Source organism: Gorilla gorilla, chromosome 2 (genome assembly GCF_029281585.2).
Source record: "Gorilla gorilla gorilla isolate KB3781 chromosome 2, NHGRI_mGorGor1-v2.1_pri, whole genome shotgun sequence".
Taxonomy (NCBI): domain Eukaryota; kingdom Metazoa; phylum Chordata; class Mammalia; order Primates; family Hominidae; genus Gorilla; species Gorilla gorilla.
In genome coordinates this window covers 82262442-82287518 of record NC_086017.1, presented here as the reverse complement: position 1 = coordinate 82287518, position 25077 = coordinate 82262442, and the positions used below count along the sequence as shown (strand labels likewise).

The 25077-nt window shown below is 39.4% G+C and overlaps 1 protein-coding gene across 1 annotated transcript in view; it reads left to right on the top strand.

Moving 5' to 3' along the window:
- RYBP (RING1 and YY1 binding protein) overlaps window positions 1-23292 on the top strand; it is a 73945-nt gene extending 50653 nt beyond the window's left edge. The window contains exons 3-5 of the mRNA XM_031009439.3: window positions 18468-18644; window positions 18765-18863; window positions 19262-23292. Of these exons, the coding sequence (XP_030865299.1) occupies window positions 18468-18644; window positions 18765-18863; window positions 19262-19514 (529 nt within the window). The 3' untranslated portion in view covers window positions 19515-23292. The remainder of the gene's footprint in view (window positions 1-18467; window positions 18645-18764; window positions 18864-19261) is intronic.
- The last annotated feature ends 1785 nt before the right edge of the window (window positions 23293-25077 follow it).

The following is a 25077-nucleotide window of genomic DNA, read 5'->3' as shown; positions in this document are numbered from 1 at the left end:
GTTTGTTTCCCATAATGAGGGCTGGGTGCTGTTGTGGAAGACACAGTAACAGTAGGAACCATGGACAGCTGCTAGAGTAACAGGTGGGACACTGTCATTGCTGTAAACCATCAAAACAGTGGCAGGAGCTGTATTGGGTAGGGCAGCTCTGAATACTTCTCCAGGGAATCTCACCATAATAGCAACCTAAAGTAATCAAAAGAAGAAAAAATTCTTTTCCATGTAATATTAAATGATACAGGGTCTATAGAATACACTTTTTAAAAACTAGAATCAGTGGTGGTGCTCAATAAATGTAGTGTGGCAGTTAAGGCTTTTTTTTTTTTCTTTTGGAGTATTTTTTCTGTAGCATCCACATTCTGAGGCATATATGTGTCTGAAACTTGGGGGAAAATATATTCTTCTGATTTCACTGAGACCAAAGTTTTTAAAACTTGAATTTGCCTTATTAATATGTATATACAAGTGTGTAAGAAAAACAAAAATAGTACTTGTATACTTTTTCTTCCAAGTGTTCATTTTACTGATTCCAACCTTTTTTTCTCAGTCATATTGATGAGAATGTAGGACAGGTATTTTCTTTGTTTTAGCAGTTGGGAAAACAGGCTGAAGGCTGTGGTTTGTTCTTACAAGTCATCTGCAAATTGATAAAAGAGCCAGGGCTAAAATTCCATTTTCTTCACATCTGTTACTCTTTTCACTGGCGTTACATTCAGATTAAGAAATGCAAGGGCTGATCACGTGGCTCATCCTGGGGGTCCCAGCACCTTGGGAGGTCAAGGCTGGCGGATTGCTTAAAGCCAGGAGTTTGAGACCAGCCTGAGCAACAAAGCAAGATTCTGACTATAAAAAACAAAACAAAACAAAACAAAACAAAACAAAACAAAACAAAACTGGAAACGGTGGTACGCACCTGTACTCTCAGCTACTCTGGAGACTGAGGGAGGATTGCTTGAGCCCAGGAGTTCAGGGCTACGGTGAGCTATGATCACACCACTGCACTTCAGTCTGGGTGACAGAGCAAGAGCCTGTCTTTAAAAAAAAAAAAAAAAAAAAAAAACGAGCAGATGAGCTCTATAAATATTACTATGCTGTGAAATCTTGTCTGATCTCAGAATCTATTATTCCAGTTCGCTGAACCCCTTCAGATTTTGGTTGTCTCATCCAAAGTGCAGCATATCCATCCAGCTCTCCTTTCCAGTAGACGTCGCTTGTCTACTGTGTTTACTTCCAATTCACCGATTCTACAAACCTTTATGCAGTGCATACACTCTTACTCATCTAGGTCAGTGCTTCATTTTTAAGAGATGGTTGATTGTACCTTCTTATAAAGCTGTTTAGCTTAGAGTAAAGAATGCTTTACTCTATTACTCTGCTCCAAAATTAGACAAGTAGCTGTCTTTACTTTCATTCTCTTCTGAGTTCTTGTACCTCAATTAAGACATTCTTTGGCCATGAAACTGCGCGGGCTTCTAGTTTATTTTTAACTTTTAAAAATGGATATAACTGAAACACAAGAATAGAAATAATCTCCCTGTTCATCACCCAGCATCAACAGTTTGTATATTGGCAGGCCTCTTGATCTTCATAAATACTGTACGGGCTTATTGTTTTTGTTAAGCCATCAGCTTAACAGTGCACTTGTATGAAAGTGCATTCTGGGCAAAAAATTGGCTCAACACCATTAGTCATTGGGGAATTACAAATTAAAATCACATTGGGATGCTACTATACACCCACTTCAATGGCTCAGATTAAAAAGACTGACAGAACGAAGTGTTGTTGAGGATATGGAGCAATTGGAATGCTCATACTTTGCTGGAGGGAATGTAAAATAGTACAATCCCTTTGAAAAAGAGTTTGGCAGTTTATTATATAGTTGAATATATATCTTGCCATAAAGTTAAACATATACTTGCCATAGGCATTTTAGCCAAGATAAATGAAAACATATGTCTGCACAAAGACTTGTTAATGAATGTTCATCTCAGCTTTATTTATAATAATGGCAAGCTGGAAAAAGCCCAAATATCCATCAGCAGGAGCCTGGATAAACAAAACACATAACAACATGGATGATTCTCAGAAATACTCTGCAATGAAAGTAGCCTTACACATAAAGAAGAGTATATAGTGTATAATTCCATTTATGTGAAATTCCAGGAAAGACGAATGGAATCCGTAGTTACAGAAAACATCAGTGGCCTCCTGGAGCTGGGAATGGGGATTGTCTAGAAGGGGCACCGAAGAGGATGAGGGGTGATGATTAATAGCTGTATACATTTGTCAAAACTTCTTAAAACTGTACACTTTATTGTATATAGATTGTACCTCATTAAAATTTACCCTGTGCAAGCATTGGCCATGTCAGTAAACTGTAGCACCTGTTCTTCTTCACGTTTTTTTTTTTATTTTTGTTTGGATGGCAGGTAGTAATCATTCACCTGTAAACAAGCAGGGTGTAATTTTGGAGGTACCACTAGTCTTTAGTTCTATTCCAGCTGTAGGGAGGGCTGGATGGGGTCAGAAGTAATGAGATTCTTTGCTGCTTTCCTCTACTACAGGCTGTTTGGGTCTTCTTTGGAAGATGAAGCTTTGGCTCTTATATCCTTATTCCTGGGCAGGATAGCTCCAGTTGCTTCCAGAGACTGAAATATTTTCCCCTCCCTTCCCCACTATCCCAGAAAAACATACTTAATGTTTTAGAGAACACTTTGTCTAACTAATGAATCTATCGTTATTTCTCCTGATAGTTCTACTTTTGGCCACAAATTGTTTGATGCTCAAGTTTGTCTTTAGAACACAGCAGTTTCTCATTATCTGAGGTATTCGATTAGTGATACAAATTAGTTTAAAACTCCAACAAAATGTCATAATGATATTCAGAGCTCCCCCACCTAACTTTTGGTGTTGGTTATGCTGTCTGGAATATAAGGCTAATTGGGATAGGGTGTAATGATATATCACTTTGCGTCACTTACTAGTTAGAATATTGTAATCCTTCTCTAGGTGGCCTGTAATGGTTTTGAGTATAGTGCTTAGGAATGTGAAAAAGTCCAAGAAACATCTGTTCCTAAAAATCATCTAGATTTTTTAAGAGTTCGAGAAAGGATCGGGGCTTGTCAAAAGGAAATAGGGATTGGGTGCAGTGGCTCACACCTGTTAACCCAGCACTTCGGGAGGCTGAGGTGGGCAGATCACTTGAGCCCAGGAGTTCAAAACCAGCCTGGGCAACACAGTAAGACCCCATCCCTACAATTAATTAGTTAATAAGCCAGGCGTGGTGTCATGTGCCTGTATGTAATCCCAGCTACTCAGAAGGCTGAGGTGGGAGGTTCACTTGAGCCTGGATATTTGAGGCTGCAGTGAGCTGTGATCACTCTATTGCATTTCAGCCTGCTCAGTAGTGAGACCCCGTCTCTTTTTGTTAAAAAAAAAAAAAGAGAGAGAGTGAGAAAATAGGAGACAGCCCAAAGGAGGAGCTCCTGATGGCCAAAGCTGGAACAATTTGAGCAAAAAAATATATAATGACAGTTTTCTGTTTTAACCTACAGGATAAAATAAGTATCCATGAATTCATGTTGATATAAATAATTGAGTAAATATATGGGAGAGTAGAGACAGCTCTTAAAGAAAAATTCCACTTAATAATTATAAAAGGAAAGCGGGAACTAGAAAATCACTATTAGGACAAAAATACCACCACTACCAACAAAAAGTTAAGAGATCTGTGCCGAATCCACGTTTGGACGCTAAAATTCGTAGCTTAAAGTTTCAGGAGAAAGAGCTTATTTATATAGTCTCAATATCTCTGCCAAAGTATTTATTTGAAAGACAATAACTTTAAGGTGGAGAAACATAGCAACATCATGAACCCTTTGGTGTGATACACTGAGGAGGGCACATCATTGCCGTGGTGTTGTGAAAAGGGACGACCTTCATTCTGATCATGAGAAAACATCAGACAGACCCAAATTAAGGAGCATTTCTGCAAAATAACTGACCAGTCCTCAAGAGTTTCAGGTTCATAAAGGACAAAGGCCAGAAAACTATCAGAAGGAGCCCAGAAAATGAGAAATAACAACAGAATGTGATGTGAGACCTAGGTAGGATCCTGAAACAGAAAAAGGTCATCAGTGGGAAAACAGGTGAGATTCAGGAAAGGTCTGTGGTTTAGTTAACGGAATTGTACAGATGTTAGTGTTCCAGTTTTGATCATTCTGTGTTTATATAAGATGGTAACATTAGGGGGAACTGGGTGAGGGGTATATGAGAGCCCTACTATTTTTGTAACTTTTCTGTAAGTCCAAAATTAGTTAATAAAGCATCTAAAATTTCTACTTCTAAAAGGCATTCGAAAAATCTGTTTTCTCTTTGCAAATTAGTGAATCATTTTCAGCAAGTCTTTGCAGAAAGTATACTTACAGCAGTTTAGTTTGGTGGGGAGGGAGGTGTCCCCTCCCTCTCTCCCTCCCTTCCTTCTGTGGAGAGGTATCTCCCTCCCTCCCAACAGGGTCTTGCTCTGTCGCACAGGTTAGAGTGTAGTGGTGCATGATCACAGCTCGCTGCATCCTTGACTTTCTGGGCTCAAGCAATTTGCCCACCACAGCCTCCTGAGTAACTGGAACTGCAGGCGCGTGCCACCACACCCAGCTAATTTTTTTGCATTTTGGTAGAGTTGGGGTCTTCCCATGTTGCCCAGGCTGGTCTTGAACTTGGGGGTCAAGTAATTGGTCTGCCTCAGCCTCTCAAAGTGCTAGTATTACAGGTGTGAGCCATCACACCTGGCTTCCCTCCCACCCCCCTCAAATAAAGACATTTCAGAGTCATTTATGGAACATACAGAATCCTCACCTTGTTGGAAACTTTTTACAAGGGATAAAAATTGGATTACACTGATGCCAAAGGCAGATAATTTGGAGTGGAATACTAAATTGAAAAGCTTTTGTGTCAGAATGATTACACTCATGCAGGTACTTTCATGTATGCAGTATACAATCCCAATTTTCAAAATACCCGTTTTTTAAAGCTAAGATTTTAGGTAAGTCTGTAGTTGGAGATCTTGCTAGTAGTGTGATAATCTCACTTGATGCCACAATACTTGGGCTTGTGATAATGTAGTTTCTTTAAGGTTAAATAAGCAGGCATATTATGCCATGCTCTGGGGACTCAGTTTTTACTACCTATAGACCTTTTCTGTTTTGATAGAGAAAGAGAAAAAGACAAAGAGCATTCCTGAAGGACTAGATTCAACTTCTTGTGAAGTTTGTTCTAGTTCCTTGTTCTAAGATTTTTTAAAATCATAGGCATTGTAGAGCAGATTGCAAAAGTAGCTTTTTTCATACCAGTATAGGTGGGACATGTTTTGATAGTTGGACTATTTGAGGTAGGAGGAAAGGTGGAGGGTTAAGGGGCATGTATGTAATCTGGTGAAGGAATTGGAAAAGAAACGCTTTGGAAGGATACCTTCCTGATTGCCAGGTTCAGAGGCTTGTCCTCAGGCCTTATTTGCTATAGCTTTTAAGATTATTTTTAATATTATTGACCATTCTTTCCTTGAAAAGCTTCTCTCCCTTTTAAAATGGTATCTCATTCTCTTCGTTTTCCCCTCTTTTACTGGCTTCTGTTCATCTCCTTTCTTTCTCACTGTTTAGTGGAAAGAGCAGAAACTTGGGTTAAACTCTGCTTGCGCTAGTCTCGTTTTTACTGTTGGGTGTTTGGTTTAATAACTTCAAGAAGTCATGAGGATAGTGAGAAGTAATGTATGTAGAATGCTCAGCACAGTGCTTCCTCATAGGAAACATTCATTACCTGTTAATTTTCTTACTTCTTCCCCTCTTTTAACGGGGAGCATTTCTGTCTCTGGGTAGATCTTTATATTCATTGAGATCTCTCTCTCTCGTCTCTCTCTCTCATGTATCATATACATTGAGATCTCTCTCTCATATATATAATATCCCTAAAGAGCTCAGTTCTGAGGCCCAGAGAGAGACAGTTAAGTACATCATTATAATACAATGTTATGCAACGTGCGGATGTAGCATCTGCTGTCTGCACTGCATTATATACAGAGGACATACACTCTTGTAGCCAGCATTAGCTGACCTACTGGCAGGAAATTATTAGTTTGATGCAAGTTTGGGGAGTATACATAACATTGAAAAGATCGGTACTGTCTCAGAGATGTTAATCATCTAGTAGGGAGACATAGACAAGCAGGGTGGTAAATTATAATGTAGAACTTTAAGTGGTGGACGTATGTCAGGATGGTTTGGGAACACTGAAAACCTGACCACAAACTTATTTGCCAGGAGAAGTTGGGAAAGAAGCGGCATTTGAGCTGGGTCTTAAAGCAGGTATGGCTTTTACAGAAGAAGTATGGAGAAGAAGGGCATTGCAGAAGCTAAGGAATAGATAAGCAAATAAAACAAGTAGTAAAAGGTATCTTCTGAAAAAGATAAGATAAAGTTTAGTGTGGCTTGAGTTCCTATGAATGAGAGGCCTGGGACAGTGAGTGTGGAGAAAAAGCAAGCTGAGAGAAATGGCTGAAGAAACTTGTGAGGAGCCTATATATCATGCTAGGGAGTTAGGATTTCATTCTGTTAGCAGCAGGCTGTGGCAGAGTTTTAAGCAGAGGAAAGGGAATTCACCTTTTCTCTTTAGGCCCTTTGGTCTTTAGCATCATGTATGATAGCTAGAGGGAGGACTAGAAAAGACCAGATAGGATCTTATGGACATAGGAAGATATTTAGGTCCTGAACTAGCATGGAGGAAGACAATGAAAATGAAAGGTGGGGATAGGAGATTAGAGAGTCCTTTCTGAGGTTTCCTTGGCATGTGAAGAATGAGGGTGGGGGGAGAATTCACATACTAGAGTATTCCCAGCGGTGTGTTCCGAACATAATCGTCTTAACTAACTGATGCTGAAGACATTAGATGATACACATTCTGATACATTTTTTTTTTTAACATCATTTCACCACACTTGCTTGGAAAGTTCTTCGGAGAATTTTGCTTAGGTAAGAAAAGTACTCATGAGTGGGAGCTGTGCAGAATTTTTATGTAGAAGTACTTATTAACACCACTCTGGTCCTTCAACAGAGTACAGAATGAAAGAATTGATTAAGATTTTCCGACAAATGTTTTCTTTAGTTAGAGTGGACTTTGATACTTGCATGATTAATTTCTTAGGCACTAAGATGTGCATGCTTGAGTGTGTTAGGATGTGATGCATGACTATTGACAGCCTCAAAGATTCTCTTCTTTATTCAAGTTTCTATTCTTATGCAAATGTTTTCTGGTTATTCTGATAAATATTTCATCCATATGTAAAAAAATATGACCAATATTTTAAGTTCGGAGATCACTATTTAAATTGACGTACGAATTGTCATCTACCTGTGCCAATCTGTGTCCTCCCAGCCCCCAGAAAAACAAAACCATATTTATGGAGTTGAAGGAATTATCAAACTCAGTGCTAGTGTCTCTAGTAATAGATACCAGTAATTTTAGAGTCTTCTTCACCTTTATTAATATCTGATTTTTCAGCCATTTGACCAAGTAAATAAAGATACACTAAAACTTCTCTTCCCTTACTCAAAAGCCATTTCCTTCCGTTACTGGAAATAAAGACCATGATTACCAGAAATGTTCGAGGTATAAATGGTATTGTCACAGTTGTAATTGTATAGAGACCATCAAATTGTCTTTCCATCTGGCGGGAGAAGAGTAATCACACATCTCAATACAGAGATAACAGTATCAGTATACTCAGTGTTCTTGGGATTCCTCTCCCTATGTCCTCCCCTTTTATAGCCTGGCCTACCAGTCAGAACAGTGAACACATTGCAGATGTCTTGGGCAGGCATCTTTTGATAAAACTGATGAGAGAAGTTCTCTTTGTTCTAGATTGCCCTCCCATATTTGCAAAAATTTCTACTCCCTTATATTGTATTCCTGTAGTTAACATTAGACATTAGCCCAGTGATTCTCACCTGGGAGTGATTTTTTCCTTCCAGGGAACATTTGGCAATGTCTAGAAGCAAATTTGGGTGTCACAACTTGAGAGAGTGTGGTACTGCTGGCGTCTAGTGGGCTGCTAAACATTCGCCAATGCATAGCACAGCCCCCACAGCAAAGAACTAAGGGGCCCAAAATAATCAATAATGCTCAGATTGTGAACACTGCAGTTGGCGAAGTGTTGAGAGTCTTCTGAAGTGATAATGGGCTTCAAGAAAGTTTTTAATAACCAGTAATGTAATTTTTAATAACCAATAATAACGTTTTAAAGTATTAAAACCAATAAAGTTTTAATAACCAGTAATTGTAATAGATCTCTTGACCATGAATGAATTTGTCAGGGCTGTTATTTTGTATTACTTAAGTTTTTGTTTTGTTTTAAAGGTTAGATTTGAGGGAAACCTTAAAAGTTTACCTTAGTTTAGTTGGAATCTTAATTTGATAGGTGAGGAAACTCACACCTGAGGAGGGCAGCTAGTTTAGTATTTGTTAGACTGTGGCTTATCTAGTAGCTTCTTTGTTTGATGAATTACTAATTCTTTTGTGTTTTGGAAGTACCCATGTTTGTGACATGAACTGTAATTTCAGAATCGTTAAATGCATTTTAAATAGGATCTTTGACAGCTTTAAAGTAATTTGCAGAGCAGATTGGATTGCTTTAGTGTAATGTTTCTTGGAGAAAGACTTGATTTGTCAAATTTATTTGCATCTGAAAATAACATTTGCTTAGAGATTCTTAGTTTCTGGGATTCATCTTAATCATTGACATGGTTTAGAAGGTACATTTATGTATCTTTTTTGGTGGTGGGGGGGAAGGAGCAGTCATGTATGTCTTAAGTCACTAAACCAACAGTATGTAGTTTTAGAAGGTTTGTAAAAGCATGATGTTTATTTCGGAATTGAATGAGTTACTAAGAACATAAACTGCAAACTTGCCTGCACCTCAAGAACAAATACTTTATTTAAGTGTCTTTATTAAATACTCAATACAAGTGTCTGAGCTAAAGGAACCTTAGAGATCACTTACTCTAATCCTTTTATCAACAAAGAAATTGAAGTTTGGAGAGATTATCTAACTCATCCAAAGTCACAGACTTAGGGTTCCAAGATAATATGAAAGTGAAAAGGGGAGGTCTAGATATCTCTTCCACTAAAGGCCTGTGTCCCAGCTTGTGTGACAGGGCAGACCCCATGTAAGACAAAGGACCTCGCCAGAGGTCTGGGCTGTTGGAGTCTCTTGTGTTACTATCCCATCGGCCCCTTGGAAAATGAGCATGTATCCACACACATCCAGAATGCACAGCACTGTGCCTCTACATTTAGTAGGCACTGGGAGAAGTCTGTTGCATGAGTTTGAAAATGTAAGTCAAAATGCTAAAGGTGAAACTGAGATGGAGAGGAGATGGCATAAGCCAAAATGCCAGAGATAGAGTTGAGATGGGAGAGGAGATGGCACAAGAAATGTTACATCTCTGACGCAGAGAGTAGGGTTGGGTGTCCAGGTAGGCTTTGCTCCTTCCAAGGAGGCAGGTGAGGAGAGGTTTGCCTCTACCTCTCTTGTAGTTGCAGTACCAGCAGCTGCCGTGGTGCTCACACTGCCTCAAATGGGACAGTGATCCTACAGCACTACTAAACCAGATAATCAGCAAGCAAAAAAAGTCTTTTACCATAGAAGAAAGTTTATGTTGAAAATATGGAATGGAGGTATCAAAAAGAAATGTAACCATTTTCAAACAAAAGTCCATTTTCAAAACAATTTAGGAAATCTTTTTCTTTACGTGATACATTGAACTAACACATTCTTTGTCAGTGGGCATGTTCTTTGGAGAAGGGCTGAGGGAGAGCTGAAGGGCTTATTTATTATGGGACATTTACTTAAAATATTTGAATAACCACGAATAAAATTTGTTATAGGCACCACAAGAGAGAGGAAATGGAAGGAAGCCAGCTTTATAGTCTATGGCTTAAGTACTGGAAGCCCACTTTTAGAAAGTTGTTCTAGTTTTAAATAAGTTTAAGATTTTTCTTTATTCTCAAAATGTTTCCAGCAATTCGAGTCAGTGCTGCTGTTCACCTTTTGTTTTGTTTTGTTTTTGTTTTTTTTTGAGGAAAAATTTAAGCCTGAGAAGTTACCTTCTCAAGACTGTCCCTTTCTTTGCCCGCAATGCAGTAGACTTGCACAGTCCAGTATTGGGCATGGTGCTGCGGTGGCCGTTTGCAAGCGTTTTGGTCAGAAGATCCCTTACATTTCGTAAGAGTATTAATGACCCCAAGGAGCTTTTGTTCATCTTAGTTATATATATAGATACTTCCCGTATCAGAAATTAGAACTAAGAAATGTTTAAAACATGGAAATATACAAGCTCTCAGACCAGTGACGTCAGATGTCATTGCTTTGGAAAGCTGCATTGTAAACTCTTGAAGAAAGGAAAATGAAAAGGCAAGTAATGTTTTAAAATTATTGTGGAAATAGTTTTGTCTTGTAGATCCTCCTGGAAGGGTCTTGGGGACACCCAAGAGTCTCTGGATCAATACTTTGAGACCCACTGGGCTGAGATAACTGTCTGTTGCTGCCAGATTGGTTTATAAAATAGGTCTTTTGTTTCCAAAAATCAGAACCACTTTTAGTTCTTTTTATTTATTGAATATATGTTCCTGAGTTGCAGAAAAGTTACGGTGCTTTCACCTATTGGTGCTCAGGTAGTTAAAGTCTGTTTTCAGGGCATAAGAGACATTTTAGTATCCAAAATGAAAATTTAAGGTGAAGGAGAACATTTCAGAATCTGCTGTTTATTAAGGTAAAGATACTTGTTAGTCGTGTGGAGCCAGTTATTTCTAACCAAGCAGTATCTGGTGAGAGTTTGTGTAACACCATGTGTGGATATTTTACAATTGAAGTTCAGTGGCCTTCCCTAAAGGCATCCTCTTTTAAAAGGGATTTCTGCAAAACCAAAATTCTCTCTGAAATATGCAGAAAAACTGGCAGCTATGTTAGTGAGGCTCCTTAGTGCTGCTGTTGCTGTTAGACAGCATAATTAACTTTAGGATGCTAACATATGAGAAGGATTTATGTCTCTAGAACCATTTCCCAGGGCAGACTTACCAGCTCCTTTCACTTGTAAATCTTTCCATTTGCCTTCCAGTATCTGAAGAAGGGTGGCAGACACATCTACGGCTGGAAAAGTAGTGCTTTGGAGTGTATGTATTACTTTTACAGGGAATTGTCTTGTGGAATATCTCTCTACATGTCCTGTTGCAAGAGCTAAGTGAATGATACCTAATTTTGTCCTCATTTCATCCTGACCTCAGCCCTGTGAAAATAGGTGTGGCCTCATTCTCATTTCAGGTAATTTACCTTAGCTCAGTAGCAGGTCTGGATAAAGTCCAAAGGCTGTCTTAACTCCAAAGTCTATACTCTTCCTTTATACTACTCTGTTTCCCTATTACCTGTGAAGATGACGGAAGGAAAGATCAGGGAGAAAGGGGATGACTTGAGTTTTGAAATTCTGATAGGATCCAATTTGAGGGAAGTTTTCGTTTTCTAATACAGAGCAGAGTGATTCTCTTGAGTCAAGGATGTATGTGGGAAAGAGTAACCTAGAATGGGACTAAGACCCCCTTCAGGTCACCGAGTAGCTCCTTGTCGATGGGTCGAAGGATTTGAGAAATTGAAGAAAAGTGTTTACATGAAAGAGGAAAGTACTATTTAAGAAAAAAAAGAACTACAAAAAAAAATACTGTTTGGGAAGCAGAGGGAAATTAATAATGTCCTGCAATGTATGATCCTGGTAAAGTGACAGTTGAGTTTTTAATTATCCATATTATAATGATGGTTGGCTTCAGTCAAGTCATGAGGTCATATAGGTTCCTTGGTATATAAAAAATACAATGGAACAGACTGTATGGGTTAAGTGAACAGAAAACAAATTTTATTAATCATCAAAGCCAGAGACCAATAGTGTTTACTGGACAGTGCTGTTGGGATAAAACAACTCAGGTGCTTTCACACTTTAACAGTGCTTTCCTTAGAAGTAAATACATATGTTGCCCAACTTAAAAATGGATTGTATTCCACAAACATATTTGCAATTTGGTTATTTACAACTTGGAATACATTATCTTAGACAAGTCCAGACAAAGATTTAGCCTCAGTATATCTTTAACAAGGTACTTTTGCAAAGAAAAAATAAGTTGTGTTCAGTTTATAAAGCATTTTCACACATGTGGCCCACCTAGTTTCCTGCAATTGGATTTTACTTCCATTCCTATTTTGTTTTTAGAATGTTTTAGTCAGCAGGTGTTAAAGAATAACAGCCGAGTTGTATACTTTGGTAGGTTCCAACCTGGGATATATGCATTTTGGGACATCAGTAATATAAAAATTCAGTCATTATTGGATGGGGTAAAATCTGTCCTAGCCAATCCAGTGCACATGTGTATGTCTGTACAGTGTACATGTATATAGCCTTCTGGATGTAGGGACAGGAAAACAGGTCATGTGAGAAGGCTCCTTTTAATTACAGTATCATAATGTGACCTGTCATAAAGAATCCTGATAAAGAGTACGTTCAGTGGAGTGACTTGCCCAGAGTTGCTAAATTCTTTGAAGTTGCTAATTCTTAGACTAATAGATTGCCAAGGCAAGGAAGGGTTAGGGGGAACATAAAAGCAGCATATGAAGAACTCAAGGGCTCGATGTAAGCTGATTTGATGAAGACATTTTGTAGGTTGTAAGGAACTGTCTTAATTGTAAAGTACCTTTTGTTTTGAGATGGATGGGTTTATTGCCTTAGTTCCACAACCCGTGGGTATTTTAATCGAAAAGTGAAACGCCAGGTGGAATTCCAAAAGTGAGCACAATGGACACATGATTGATAGTTTATGAAAAGCTGGACACATAATCAAGGAAAAGATACAATTTATTAGAGACTCTTCTTGCTCTTTATTGCCTGAATCACAAAAAGATGGCTTTGTCATCTCGTTGCTTGTTGTGGTAGCTGAGATCCAGAGAAGTATATGAGAAATGAGCAGTAAGATCTCAGGTTGCACAAGAAGAAAAGGAAAACAAGAGGAGTACACGGGGGAAATGCCTCTTTAAAAAATAACTGTTTTGCCTGTGCTCCCTGAAAGTGGTATCGGTACACATACCAAAGCAATCCAGAAAAGGTGTCTTGTTTTCTTTTCTCATTTGTGCTCGTGTACATTTGAACTCTCTGAAGTTTTTCCTTTCCAGACACTAAGAATGCCCCAGATAAAGATCTGCTTCACTTTTTATAGAATGGACTCTTTTCTAAAATGTTAGCTGTTTAAATGCAAATAAATATTTTCCTGATGATGTCTATTATTGAAGTTTCATAGCACATTTTCACTTACATGCTATTAAAATGGCAACAATAAACCTGTAAAATAATATTTCAAGAAGACACCCTTTTCATAAGAAAATATAGTCGTGAAGAAGATACAAAAAGCTTGTTTGCTAAATTTATGAGGGAAACTGTGTTTACTATCTTGAGTCTCTGGTCTTTTTTTTTTTGGAGATTGGTGGTGGCGGTGGTGATGATTGATTGGTTTTAATTTGAGACTTAGACACCAAAAGTTGTAGGCCATGGGCTCTGATCTAATATTTACCACTGTATTGTGAAGGTGTTTAACTGCTTATTTAACGTTAGTTGGGGAAACCTGAATGATCTCGGAGACCCAGACTGTCAGCTTTGTATTGAAGAAATGACTTGCCACAACATGTTGAAAGTTTTGCCCATTAAATGAGTGCTATTTACAGTGTGTTGTATGACACTTTGAAGACTTCATTAAGCAATGCGAATTTGTGGGAAGTCACTGTTTCTCACTGATCAGCAGTGTTAAATATCATAATATGGGTGTTCATTCCTTACAGAGAATGTTCTGAAGGCAGTGGAAAGCAAGTAAAACATTCTTGCCTGTTCCCTCTGCCCCCTTTTCTTCTCTTAAGGACAACCAAGTAGTCCCCTTCTTGCCAGAGTAAGGCACAGTGAGGCTAACAAAGGTGGCAGTGGTGTTCTCAGGGAGGAGTCTAGCTAAATTGTAACTTGGGGACCTGAGTTTTTCAATCCCTAGTACCCTCATCACCCTTTTCATCTCACATTGCCACCCCTGACACACACGCAAGGCTGTACTCTTCAAAGGCATACCTGTAGAGTGTTTAAGGATACCTGAAGATAAGAGGAGTCCATGAAGAGTCCAGATGGAGCTGAACCTTGGATGAATTTCTTAACTCTTTCTGCTCCTCAATCTTCCTAATTTGTAAAATGGAGATGACAGTTCCTCCTTGAGGGGAGGTTGTGCTGACTCTGACTTCGTGATGTGCCTGTCCTGTGATAGCTTTGAAAAGGTTCTACCTCTCTCCCATGTTGGGTACATTTGTAAAGTTTAACCAACCTGGAGAGCCTGGCACAGCATCCCAGGAGTGGAATGTGGGAGTGTGCATAGCTCTCAATGGAAATTGGACTTTCTCATTCTTCCACTTGCCACGCAGCGAAGAGAGTATTATCCCAGAAGTGGGGAGGGGACAGATTGCAAGAGCTGCCAGAACAGCTCTGATGGCGCAGTATCTTTATATGGGAGGGCTCAGCCTGGTCGCCCTTGTATTTTTCTTTTCCTTCACCTTCCAAAAGGTGAATTTCCCTACCTCATCCCCTGCCCCCCAACTCTAGGAGTACTGTGGCATTTATTGGGAGAACTAGTTTGAAAAAGCAGTTATGCTAATTAAGATGATAAATGCTCACCTGTTGTTGAGGGGTTTGGGTGGGGAAGGGGGGCAAGTGATGGTTTAAGAGTTAGGTTGTCATTTAAGAACACATAGAAGACATTCAGAACACAGCAGTAGTTTTCAAACAACACAGGTAGTTTAGCAGATGCCCCATTTTTTCTTGGTAATAACCAGATCCCAAATAGTCTTGCGGCCTTTTCATTTGTGAAGTTTTGGTTTGTTGACCAACAGAGGGAGAAACACTTCACCGTACTAGTCAAACATTTTCTTAGGAGCAAGTGAGACATTCACCCAGTTGTGCTTATATGTTGCATTTTAGGAGGACTTATGGCTGAAATTTACCTTTTGTACATACAGACTTCATCCTGTAGATACCAGATTGTGTTGCATGCACTGAAGAATTCTGAGTGTGCATTTGCTGAGCTGTTGAATGATAGCAGTGGCAGAACCATCCAGAGGGCACCTTACATGTTGTCTACAGTGTGCCAATAAATAGTCCTGGCAGACAGGCCGTGTTTTAGGGAATAAGTCATTTTGGATAAGCATGATCTCTGGGTAGTGGAGACCTGCTTCTTTTAGGCATACTATATTCATGCTATTAAGGGTAATTTGTGAGATGCAAGTAAATTTCCTTTTCTCTCTCTGTTCATCACTTGCTCTCTTTTCTCCTATACTGTCCAAACCAGGCACTGCTTTCGATCTCCGTGGTTCATTTAATCTCTTTTCTGATTTCTCATTTCCAAATTCTGCTCACGACCCCTACACTACCTCTGCCATATTGCCTGCCTCCCTGTGAAGGGAGAGGCCAACTGAGAGAACGTCCTCAGATTGTCATCTTTATAGTAAAAATGTCACTTTATCTTTACCTAGCATCTCTCTTATGTCTCAGCAGAAAGTGTCCCCATTGCTTTCCCCAGGACTTTTGTTTGATTGTGTTCTTTCTCTCCCTTTGACCAGTGATTTAACCTCTCTGTCTTGCATGCCCTCTATCGTTCTCCCTCTTTGATTGTACAGCATCATCCAAGACCCTATTTCCTACAGAAATTCTTCTCAGTTTGCTTGGGTAATAAGCAGAGCAATCTCTTAACTCAGCACCACAGTTCTGAGGTAAGGAAGAGCTCCTGTGCTCTTCGTCTGACAACCTTCAGGCTCTTAATTCTTGCCGCCCTGATCCCACATAGCCTGCTCTCCTAAAAGTCACCAGCGACCTCGATTTCCAAAGCTTGGGCCCTCTTCTCAGTTTGCATCCTACTTTGTCTTTCTCTGCAGTGTTCATTTATTCATCCAGTAGATAATTTTATTGAGTACCTAGCACTGCTTAATGCCACGATGACAAAGATGATTAAATGTGGTCTTTGCTATGGAGTAGTACACAGTTGATTGACAGTTACAGTGTAATGTGATAAGTGACAACTTTTATAGGTTGTCCTGGAGTAAGGTAGGCTCCTCCATCTCAGATTGGATGGGCCTGGTGATTAGGCTGAGATTTCTCTGGGGCCAAGCACGTGGCTTACCTTTGATTCTCTCTGTGTTTAGGATAGTCTTAAATTGGTGTTCAGCTGTCCTCTCTTGTTCTTGGATCAGATTTCTCTGGCATAAAGTACCCATACTGGCTTAATTGAAACTCTTCATCAGGGTGTAGTTTCTCATAAAGTTTGAGTGGTTTATTCACATTATTAACTCTGGCTACATTATTTCATTTTAACACCTAAATATTGGTTAATGTATGGTAGTTTATTTTAGCACTAATTTAAACTGTTTGGTAATCCCTCTAGACATCTAATCTGTGGCCCCAGTGAGTGCATGTGCAATGTTTTGTAGCGGTCATTTTTTTTTAAGTATTAACACAATCATACTTCCTCTTTAAAAGGAGTAAAATGTGTTAGAATGGCTACTGCTGCTGTTAGAATCTGTGAAAAAGGGAAAGTCACCTTTCACCGAGGGGGTCCTGTGTGTTTCTTGGAAGAGAGGGGCTTAGAGTAAGTACATGCCCCTTCTCCAGGGTGCTTTCACATGTGTTTGAATCAATCCCTTGTCACTTGTGATCCAGGCTCAGGTAATACAAGGTTTCGTGGTATGCCATCCCATGACCAAAACTTGTATTGCTAGAGGCCATGACCAGTACTGAAACACTCAGAATATACCCAGTTCAATGCTCAGATTAACTTTGATACTGTCATGGCATAAGCATCTGTCCCTACCTCTCCTGCGTCACCTGTCAGCTGTATCATAGCCACTGCCCAAGAGGTGCTCCAGTAACCACACTTAGCTTAGGGAGCCAGCATATCATGCACCTAGTGACTCTCATTTTGTTTCCTGGTAAAGAATAGCAACATTGGCCAGGTGCAGTGTTTCACACCATATTACCCAAGCACTTTGGGAGGCTGAGGCGGGTGGATCGGGAGTTCGAGACCAGCCTGGCCAACATGGTGAAACCCCGTCTTTACTAAAAATACAAAAATTAGCCAGGCATGGTGGCAGGCGCCTGCAGTCCAACCAAGCTACTCAGGAGGCTGAGTCAGGAGAATCGCTCAAACCTGGAAGGTGGAGGTTGTAGTGAGCCAAGATCGTGCCACTGCATTCCAGCCTGGGCAACAGAGTGAGACTGTCTCAAAACAAAAAAGAACAGCAGCATTAGGTAAGAATGCAGCAGCTTTGTTTGGGGTTTTGTTTTTAGATTTTTGCTTTCTAATCCTCCACCACTGACTCTCCCATTGATGAGTCAGACTTGGTCTGTCCAGTTATTTTTCTCCAGTCCATTTCTCCATCCTGGGGAATTGGAGAGGGAGCTGTCGGTTCTGAAGGGGACTATTACATTGTGGCAGCCAGTTGTTTTACTTTGTTAATGAACCATTTGTATATTTGTTTTCCATCTTAAACTTGGAGAGTTTATTATATTGTAAATGTCTATCTAGATGGGAATGTCTTGGAGAGTTAATATTATGCAGAAATAAAGCATAGGCATTCCTGTCTCCCTTTCTCATTTAGGGCTGTGAATGGTCATGCATTGTGAAAGTGTTTGGCATCTCTTAGAATTTGTGAACAATAGTGCTAAGAGCCAGTGTCAGTTGGAGATTGGCACAGACATAATGGTTTATGGCACAATGAATGTGTCACTTGTGTATGATTTTTTTACAGTGACTTTCAGTCTTCACTCCTTTGGGAGCTAGTATGAGCCATAGTTACCTTTATTGCTCTCTATGTGTTGTCTGTGCCAATCACAGAGCTGCAGGGGAGCAGAACAAGTTGGAATAATTAGATTGAGGAGTGAATGTCACACTTCTAATTTCATTCTCTTTTCAAGGGATTACCAGTGTCCATTTAATAAAATGAGATTAACCCTCTGCAGCAGGAGTACTTGAAAGCTGTCAGTCAGTATAATCTTGACGGCTTGAAAGAAGTAGTGTTCTCAGCACTCTTAGAAACACTGTCATGTTTTATTGGCTCAAAAACTATTTTACTGCACAGGGATGTGTATGTTAGTGTTATCACATGTGAATGTATCATTTCCTTTGAAAAAGGAAAAGTTTAGTATCCATACTAAATAATCCATACAAAATAATGCAGAAATAACATGAACCTTATAATTTAGTTCTGAGTTGGCAGATATCAGTAATAAAATACCCAAGGAATGTGAGACCAGATAAAAATGTTTAAAAAATTTATAAAGCAAATAGTGATATATATTTTTTGAACATTTCAGAAAACCTCGGATCAATTCTCAGCTGGTGGCACAACAAGTGGCACAACAGTATGCCACCCCACCACCCCCTAAAAAGGAGAAGAAGGAGAAAGTTGAAAAGCAGGACAAAGAGAAACCTGAGAAAGACAAGGAAATTAGTCCTAGTGTTACCAAGAAAAATACCAACAAGAAAACCAAGTAAGTTTCTGGTTAACTAAGTACAGGATATTACTTTGCAAGTGAATTCAAGATATCTTCTAAATGCCTGTTTTTTTTGTTTGTTTGTTTGTTTGTTTGTTTTGTATCTCCCTCATTTAGACCAAAGTCTGACATTCTGAAAGATCCTCCTAGTGAAGCAAACAGCATACAGTCTGCAAATGCTACAACAAAGACCAGCGAAACAAATCACACCTCAAGGTACTTGGAAACTAGAATAACATACTAAATCACTGCTCTGATTTACTTAATCGTAATCATGAATCCAGGGTGGTTTTTTGCCTTGGGTGTGTAGGCTAAGAAGGTGAAGAGCTAAGTATGGGTGGGGCTGGTGACTTTTTCTCTTTTTTAAATACTGTGGCCAGAACAGGAAACAGATAATAGTAATTTTACATTGGTCCCAAGCTTTGCTATCCGTGCTTGTTGGATTATTGCTAAAACTGAGTAGCACACTCTGTAGTCGGCTTTGGCATGTGTGGTAGGCAGTTCGGATTCATTGCCACAGTGTCATGAAGTCTTGTGCGTATTGATGATATTCTGCCAGAAGCTGTTTTTGATCCATAACTTAATTGGCTCTTCCCCTGTGGTGTTGCTTCTAGGCCCCGGCTGAAAAACGTGGACAGGAGCACTGCACAGCAGTTGGCAGTAACTGTGGGCAACGTCACCGTCATTATCACAGACTTTAAGGAAAAGACTCGCTCCTCATCGACATCCTCATCCACAGTGACCTCCAGTGCAGGGTCAGAACAGCAGAACCAGAGCAGCTCGGGGTCAGAGAGCACAGACAAGGGCTCCTCCCGTTCCTCCACGCCAAAGGGCGACATGTCAGCAGTCAATGATGAATCTTTCTGAAATTGCACATGGAATTGTGAAAACTATGAATCAGGGTATGAAATTCAAATCCTCCACCTGCCCATGCTGCTTGCATCCCTGGAGAATCTTCTGTGGACATCGACCTCTTAGTGATGCTGCCAGGATAATTTCTGCTTGCCATGGGCATCTGGCCACCAAGGAATTTCGCACCCTGACGATTACTCTTGACACTTTTATGTATTCCATTGTTTTATATGATTTTCCTAACAATCATTTATAATTGGATGTGCTCCTGAATCTACTTTTTATAAAAAAAAAAAAAAATCTGCTGTGCACAATTTTCCATGTACATTACAACTGGTTTTTTGTTTTTGTTTTGTTGCCGGGGGGGAGGGCTGGGAGGGGGAGGGAACTTTTATTTATTGTGTTCACAAACTCCATCCTTTCAGCATATCCTTTTAAGTTTAGTTCTTTCTTCCAGTTATACTATGTACTATCAGTTTTGATATAACTATATATATATAAATATAAAATTATATATAAAGGGTTATTTGAAACCAATCCATGGCAACGCTGGTGCTTGATACACTGTGAAGTGAATACAACATTGAACAGTTACAGATCTGGGACAGTCCCTTCTATGAAAGTGCTGAAATTTAATTAAAATCAGTCTTACATGAAGTATGTTCCAATCCATGTGGGAACTTGACTCTCTCATCTGTCTAAAGAGTACTGGACGATATAAAAATATATATTTTTTAAACAATGTGATCTCAAATTTAAAGACTGCTCCAGATAGCCTGCATTTGCAATGGAATAACTGACAAATCACAAGTGGTTTAGTTGGGGAGGGCTTTGATCATTCAAAAGTAACTAAAGTAGCTCCAGAATGCCAAGTATTCGTGTAAATTACGGTTACATGTTATCATTTGCTGTTCTTACATAAGCACTCATGAAAATATGGTATTCTGTAACTCGAATTCCATCCATTTTCCAGACCTCTACTCATGTCTGAGGTAAATCTAGAAATTGTCTTAGTTTTAGGATTAAAATAGGCTATAAACTGTATTTTTGGTCCATCCAGGAAGCTAGTCCCTTGTTTCTACTTTCTACATGACATTGCAGTGGTGGTTTCTGTAATTAAAATTTGTTTGCCTCATGTCCCTTTGTCTCATAAACCTTCACTCTACCGATTCAGTTGTGAGCATTCTTTTTTTCCTTCTCAAAACCTACTGTGATTTGTTTTACTGAACAAAGGTTATCAACCACACATCCAGTCCTGACATGGAGCTTTTCAGTGTTTGGAGACATTTCTCAATCCCCTGCTGTGGTAGGAACTCCAGTGGTGAACGGCTTGCGCGCCTGCAGCCAGAGTTGCAGGGAAAGCTCGTACTTACTGCGAGCAGCATGTAATCTTTTTTCTTCCTGGACATAAAGATAGCTTGAGTAAACTGTTCTATTTCATTCTCTTCACTCTTTTTACTGTCTTGCAAAAAGGAAAAAAAAGTAATAATAATCAAAGACCACTAAGATTCCACCTCTCCTTATTAAAATAATTTTTTAAAATTTTGTTTTGCTTTTGTTTGGATGTGGGGTCTCTCTTCTATTTGACTTTTACATTTAGATACAGAGTTTGTAGTACTTCAGAGACATTTCAGGCATGAGAATTTGAGGTTACCTCTCTTTATTTGACCTTTAGGGACTGACGGGAGGGCAGCCTGATTTGTAATGAAGCACCACATTTTGGTGTTAAAAACCTGGTTTGCTTAATAATAGCAGTAATTTCTGTCTGTGGAGGCAACAAATAAAAAAATTAACAGCTTGAATTGAGTAGCCAACAGGAAAGGTTCCTTTCACATTTACATTAAAACTATTCTGTAGTCACTAATGTACCATAATTTAAATTCTTTTCTCAAAGGTATAGATTATAAAGCAGTGCCATTTGTTGCTGTGGTCCTATTCTCAAATGCATGGACAGTGTTCTCCCCTTTTTAAAATAATGCTTGTGTCTGGGATGCAAGCTATGCTTATCTTTTTAAATACATTTTTAAAGTATTTATTAATGAACCAAAGGAAATCAGATGCTTTCTATAAGCATCAGAATATATAATACATAGTGATTTGACTATGAATTTTAAATCCACATTTTAATATTAGTGGGATATTGCAAAGACATTCCTTCTAAAGTTTTAATATTCCTTTTATTAAGGGTCTCAGGGAGGGTAAATTAGTCAGCCATATTTATTTTCCAGAGGTTTAAGAAATTGCTGTTTTTAACTTTTTGAAAAAACTTAAATGCCACCAAACTCATGTAGGTTGCACTGCTTTTTGAACCAATAACTGTTGGTATGCACTTTGTTCAGACACACTGTACTTTTTCAAAAACTAGTTTCATGTAAAGTGATTGGACCCCATAGATTAGTGGAAAAAGCTGATTAACCAGCTACTCATAGGCTGCTAATTCATTCATGCCAATGTTTTGGTTTTTCAGTTTTGCCTCCGTGATAAATTAAAGAATGGGGAGGGGTGAAGGAAGGGGAAGAAGATTGCTTTAGAACAAGTGGCATGAAATTACCATCTTTGTAGAAACCGCAGCTAACAGTGGGAGTTATCTAAGCAATCAGATGTTACAGGGCTAGCCCTTTAGCTGCTGTGGTGTATTCTGTTGGGTAGTGAGGTAGTAGGTACTTTATAGACTTTTAATTTTGGAAATTGATGACATCCCTCAGGCATGTATTCTGGAAATGGAATTCCTGTAACTTCCTGTGTCTGCAGTATGCCCTACAATTAGTAGGCAGCGCGTAAAAACACTAGTGTAGATTATAAAGATATATATTAAAAGAGGACCAGAAATACTTGGTATTCAGTGGCACAGAAAGCAGGTTAAACAAACAAAAAGCACAGTGTTATGCTTGCAAGTTTCCATTTGTTTTAATACCACGCAATCTTTCACACTCGTGCGTGTGCGCGCACACAGAGCTTACCTGACTTGCTCTGCTTGAGTCATGCAGTTACAAAAAAAAAGACATCTTGACACCCACACAATATTCTAATCAAAACCTTTCAGTTTCAATCTGGATATTTAAAAACATTGGCAGAAGCTTCTGTGAGTTTAGTTCCACTAAGATGTTTCACCTGCCTTATCAAGACCATTCTCAGTCTACTTTTTTAAGCTACCGTATCTTAAATTATTGAAAATTTATTAATTGCTGAATATATAATAACCTTTGCTTGTATGTAACCGAAAATGGTTTAAGAGCCAACATTTAGAGTATGACAATGGAGCTGAACAGTTTTTAATGCGCAAGCAGTTCTGTTCTTGTGTATGACTTGTAACCTTAATTTACTGTGTAAAGATGGTTACATTATTTCCTTAGCTTTGTTTGTTGGAGACAAATAGAGAATGCTTGTTAAGTATGTCAAAACAATCTTATCTTGTGAATTTTTGTTAATGTATTATACGAGCTATATTTTTCATTTGCCCAGAAAGACAGCTTGTATAACGCTTTTGGAAGTTTCTGCTCTGTAATGTCTTTAGAGCTGACAGTCTGTTAGGTTTGTTTTTTTCTTCATGCTAAAGTGTCAGTTGGTGGTTTTGTGAACTGGTCAAAAATTCACAGGTCTTAAATGTTTTGGGGGAAATTTATATTGGACACTGCTCTTTGTCTAGCAAATAAAAGATGTTAATATATTCCTGTTACTGGCATGTGCACGACTATGTTATTAGAAGCCACTTTATCATTTTCCTGCTTTAAATAGAAATGTCTATTTATGAATTCTGCTTGTAGTTTTTTCACAAATAAAATAGTAAAATTTACATTGGAAATCTTTATTTTTGTGTGTATAGATTTTAGCCTTTAGAATAATAGTTAATTTTTAATCTGTGGAATATTTCCAATGTGAATAGGAAGCTCACTTTGTATTTTAGAACTTGTTTATCAGAAGCTGAAATAGCTGGTTATCTTAAGTACATACCTCAAAGATGCAAAAGGAGACATAATGGGGCAAAAGAATCACCAAAATTTGAAAGAAAATGAACTGTCTCCTAAGTGTAACCTTTGAGATAGATTGCAATGATGTAAAGGAAGGAAATGGGATTTAAGGAAAGGAAATGGAGATGATGCTGAAATTTGCTAATTGAGGACTGAAAATCCTCAAAAGACAACCCCTGTTTCTGGCCAACTGGATTTAGGTCAACTATGTCTCAGAGATGTGAATAAAGTGTGTTACTAAGCTAAAAGCCACACAAGCTCACTTACTGCCCCATGCGAGGGAGACTCCTGCCTGCTGCTGCAGGTGCTGAGGCATACCAGTCTATAACCTTCCAAAGAATTAAGAAACCACTTAAAACATGTCAAGATCCATCCCCGATTATTTTGTCCTGGGTCTGCACCTGAACTAGCACTGGAAGGAAGAGAGTGTAAATAGCGCAGGATGTTGAGTTGAAAATGGGTCTGTTCTGATAAAACAGCAAGTTCCATTCTTCGTCCTCATTTTTTAGTACTGAACGTGACCCAAGTTTGGCCCCTCAGAAGTCTTGGAAAGGATCTGTGGAAGGGTTGAAGGACAGGGATTGGATGGGGTCTCTCATGTTTCCCACAGGCCATTTTGGATACAGACGTGCGATCTACTAACCCCATGCCCCTCTGCTTGCTTTTGTGCCTGAGGAGTTCACTGTGAGGGCCCCCACTGCTGGTGGCACTGGTACCATCCTTTGGAGGAGGATGGGAATTGTCTCCCATACCAGGTGTGGACCAAAGCAAGCACTTGGTCTTTACAGGGGAGGCACAAGGAAGAGTCGTTTCTTTCCAGTTGTGTGGATGGAAAGGGAGGCAAAAAGGTTTTCTCTAATCCTCAGCCAAACTCTAGTGCTAACACCAAGTGTCCAGATCCCCATTGAGAAATCCCATGGCTAGAGTGTGACAGGATCATGGAAGCAGCTCTTGCTCAATTATTCTTGATCGAGGGTGGAATGACGACTTCAGCCAAAAAGGGCCCAGGCTTGTGCTCTCTGATTTCATAGCCATATGGCGTGGAAATGGAAACCAGCCAGACTCCACCTTAGGCAGTGAAGAGAACATAAGGGACGTCCAGGAGGCCCTTGGTCTAGCACGCCCCTGACCTCCAAGCGGTTCTGGAAGGCCACTCCTAACCCTTCAAACCATAGCAAGGAAGGTTAGAGCTATCTTTGTGTTAGGATCAAAACTCGAGAAGGTTCTGTTTGCTAACCACTGAAGGAAGCCCACGGCCTGTCTTTAGGGCTTCTGTCAGGAAAGTACAATGGACATAGACAACTAGATACTGCAGGAGGGCTCTGATTTTCTCAGACAGGATCCTAGGATGTGTCTGGAAGCCTGGGGAGTGAAGGTAGACACGCAGGTGTGATGTTCTGCCTGATAGTGCCTCTCTCCAGGCATTAACTACAAGGCTGGGTGGGGGCTTACTGTAAGGCATCGAGTCCCTAAGCATTTATACAGTCCCAATTGTGCATCAGTGCAGTGCTGGTTATAACAGGGAAGAATTTGTGGAGGGGAGGGCACAGGCTGAAATTGGCCCATTCCTACACATGCTCTTGACCTAGACCTAGAGTAAGTGACATTGA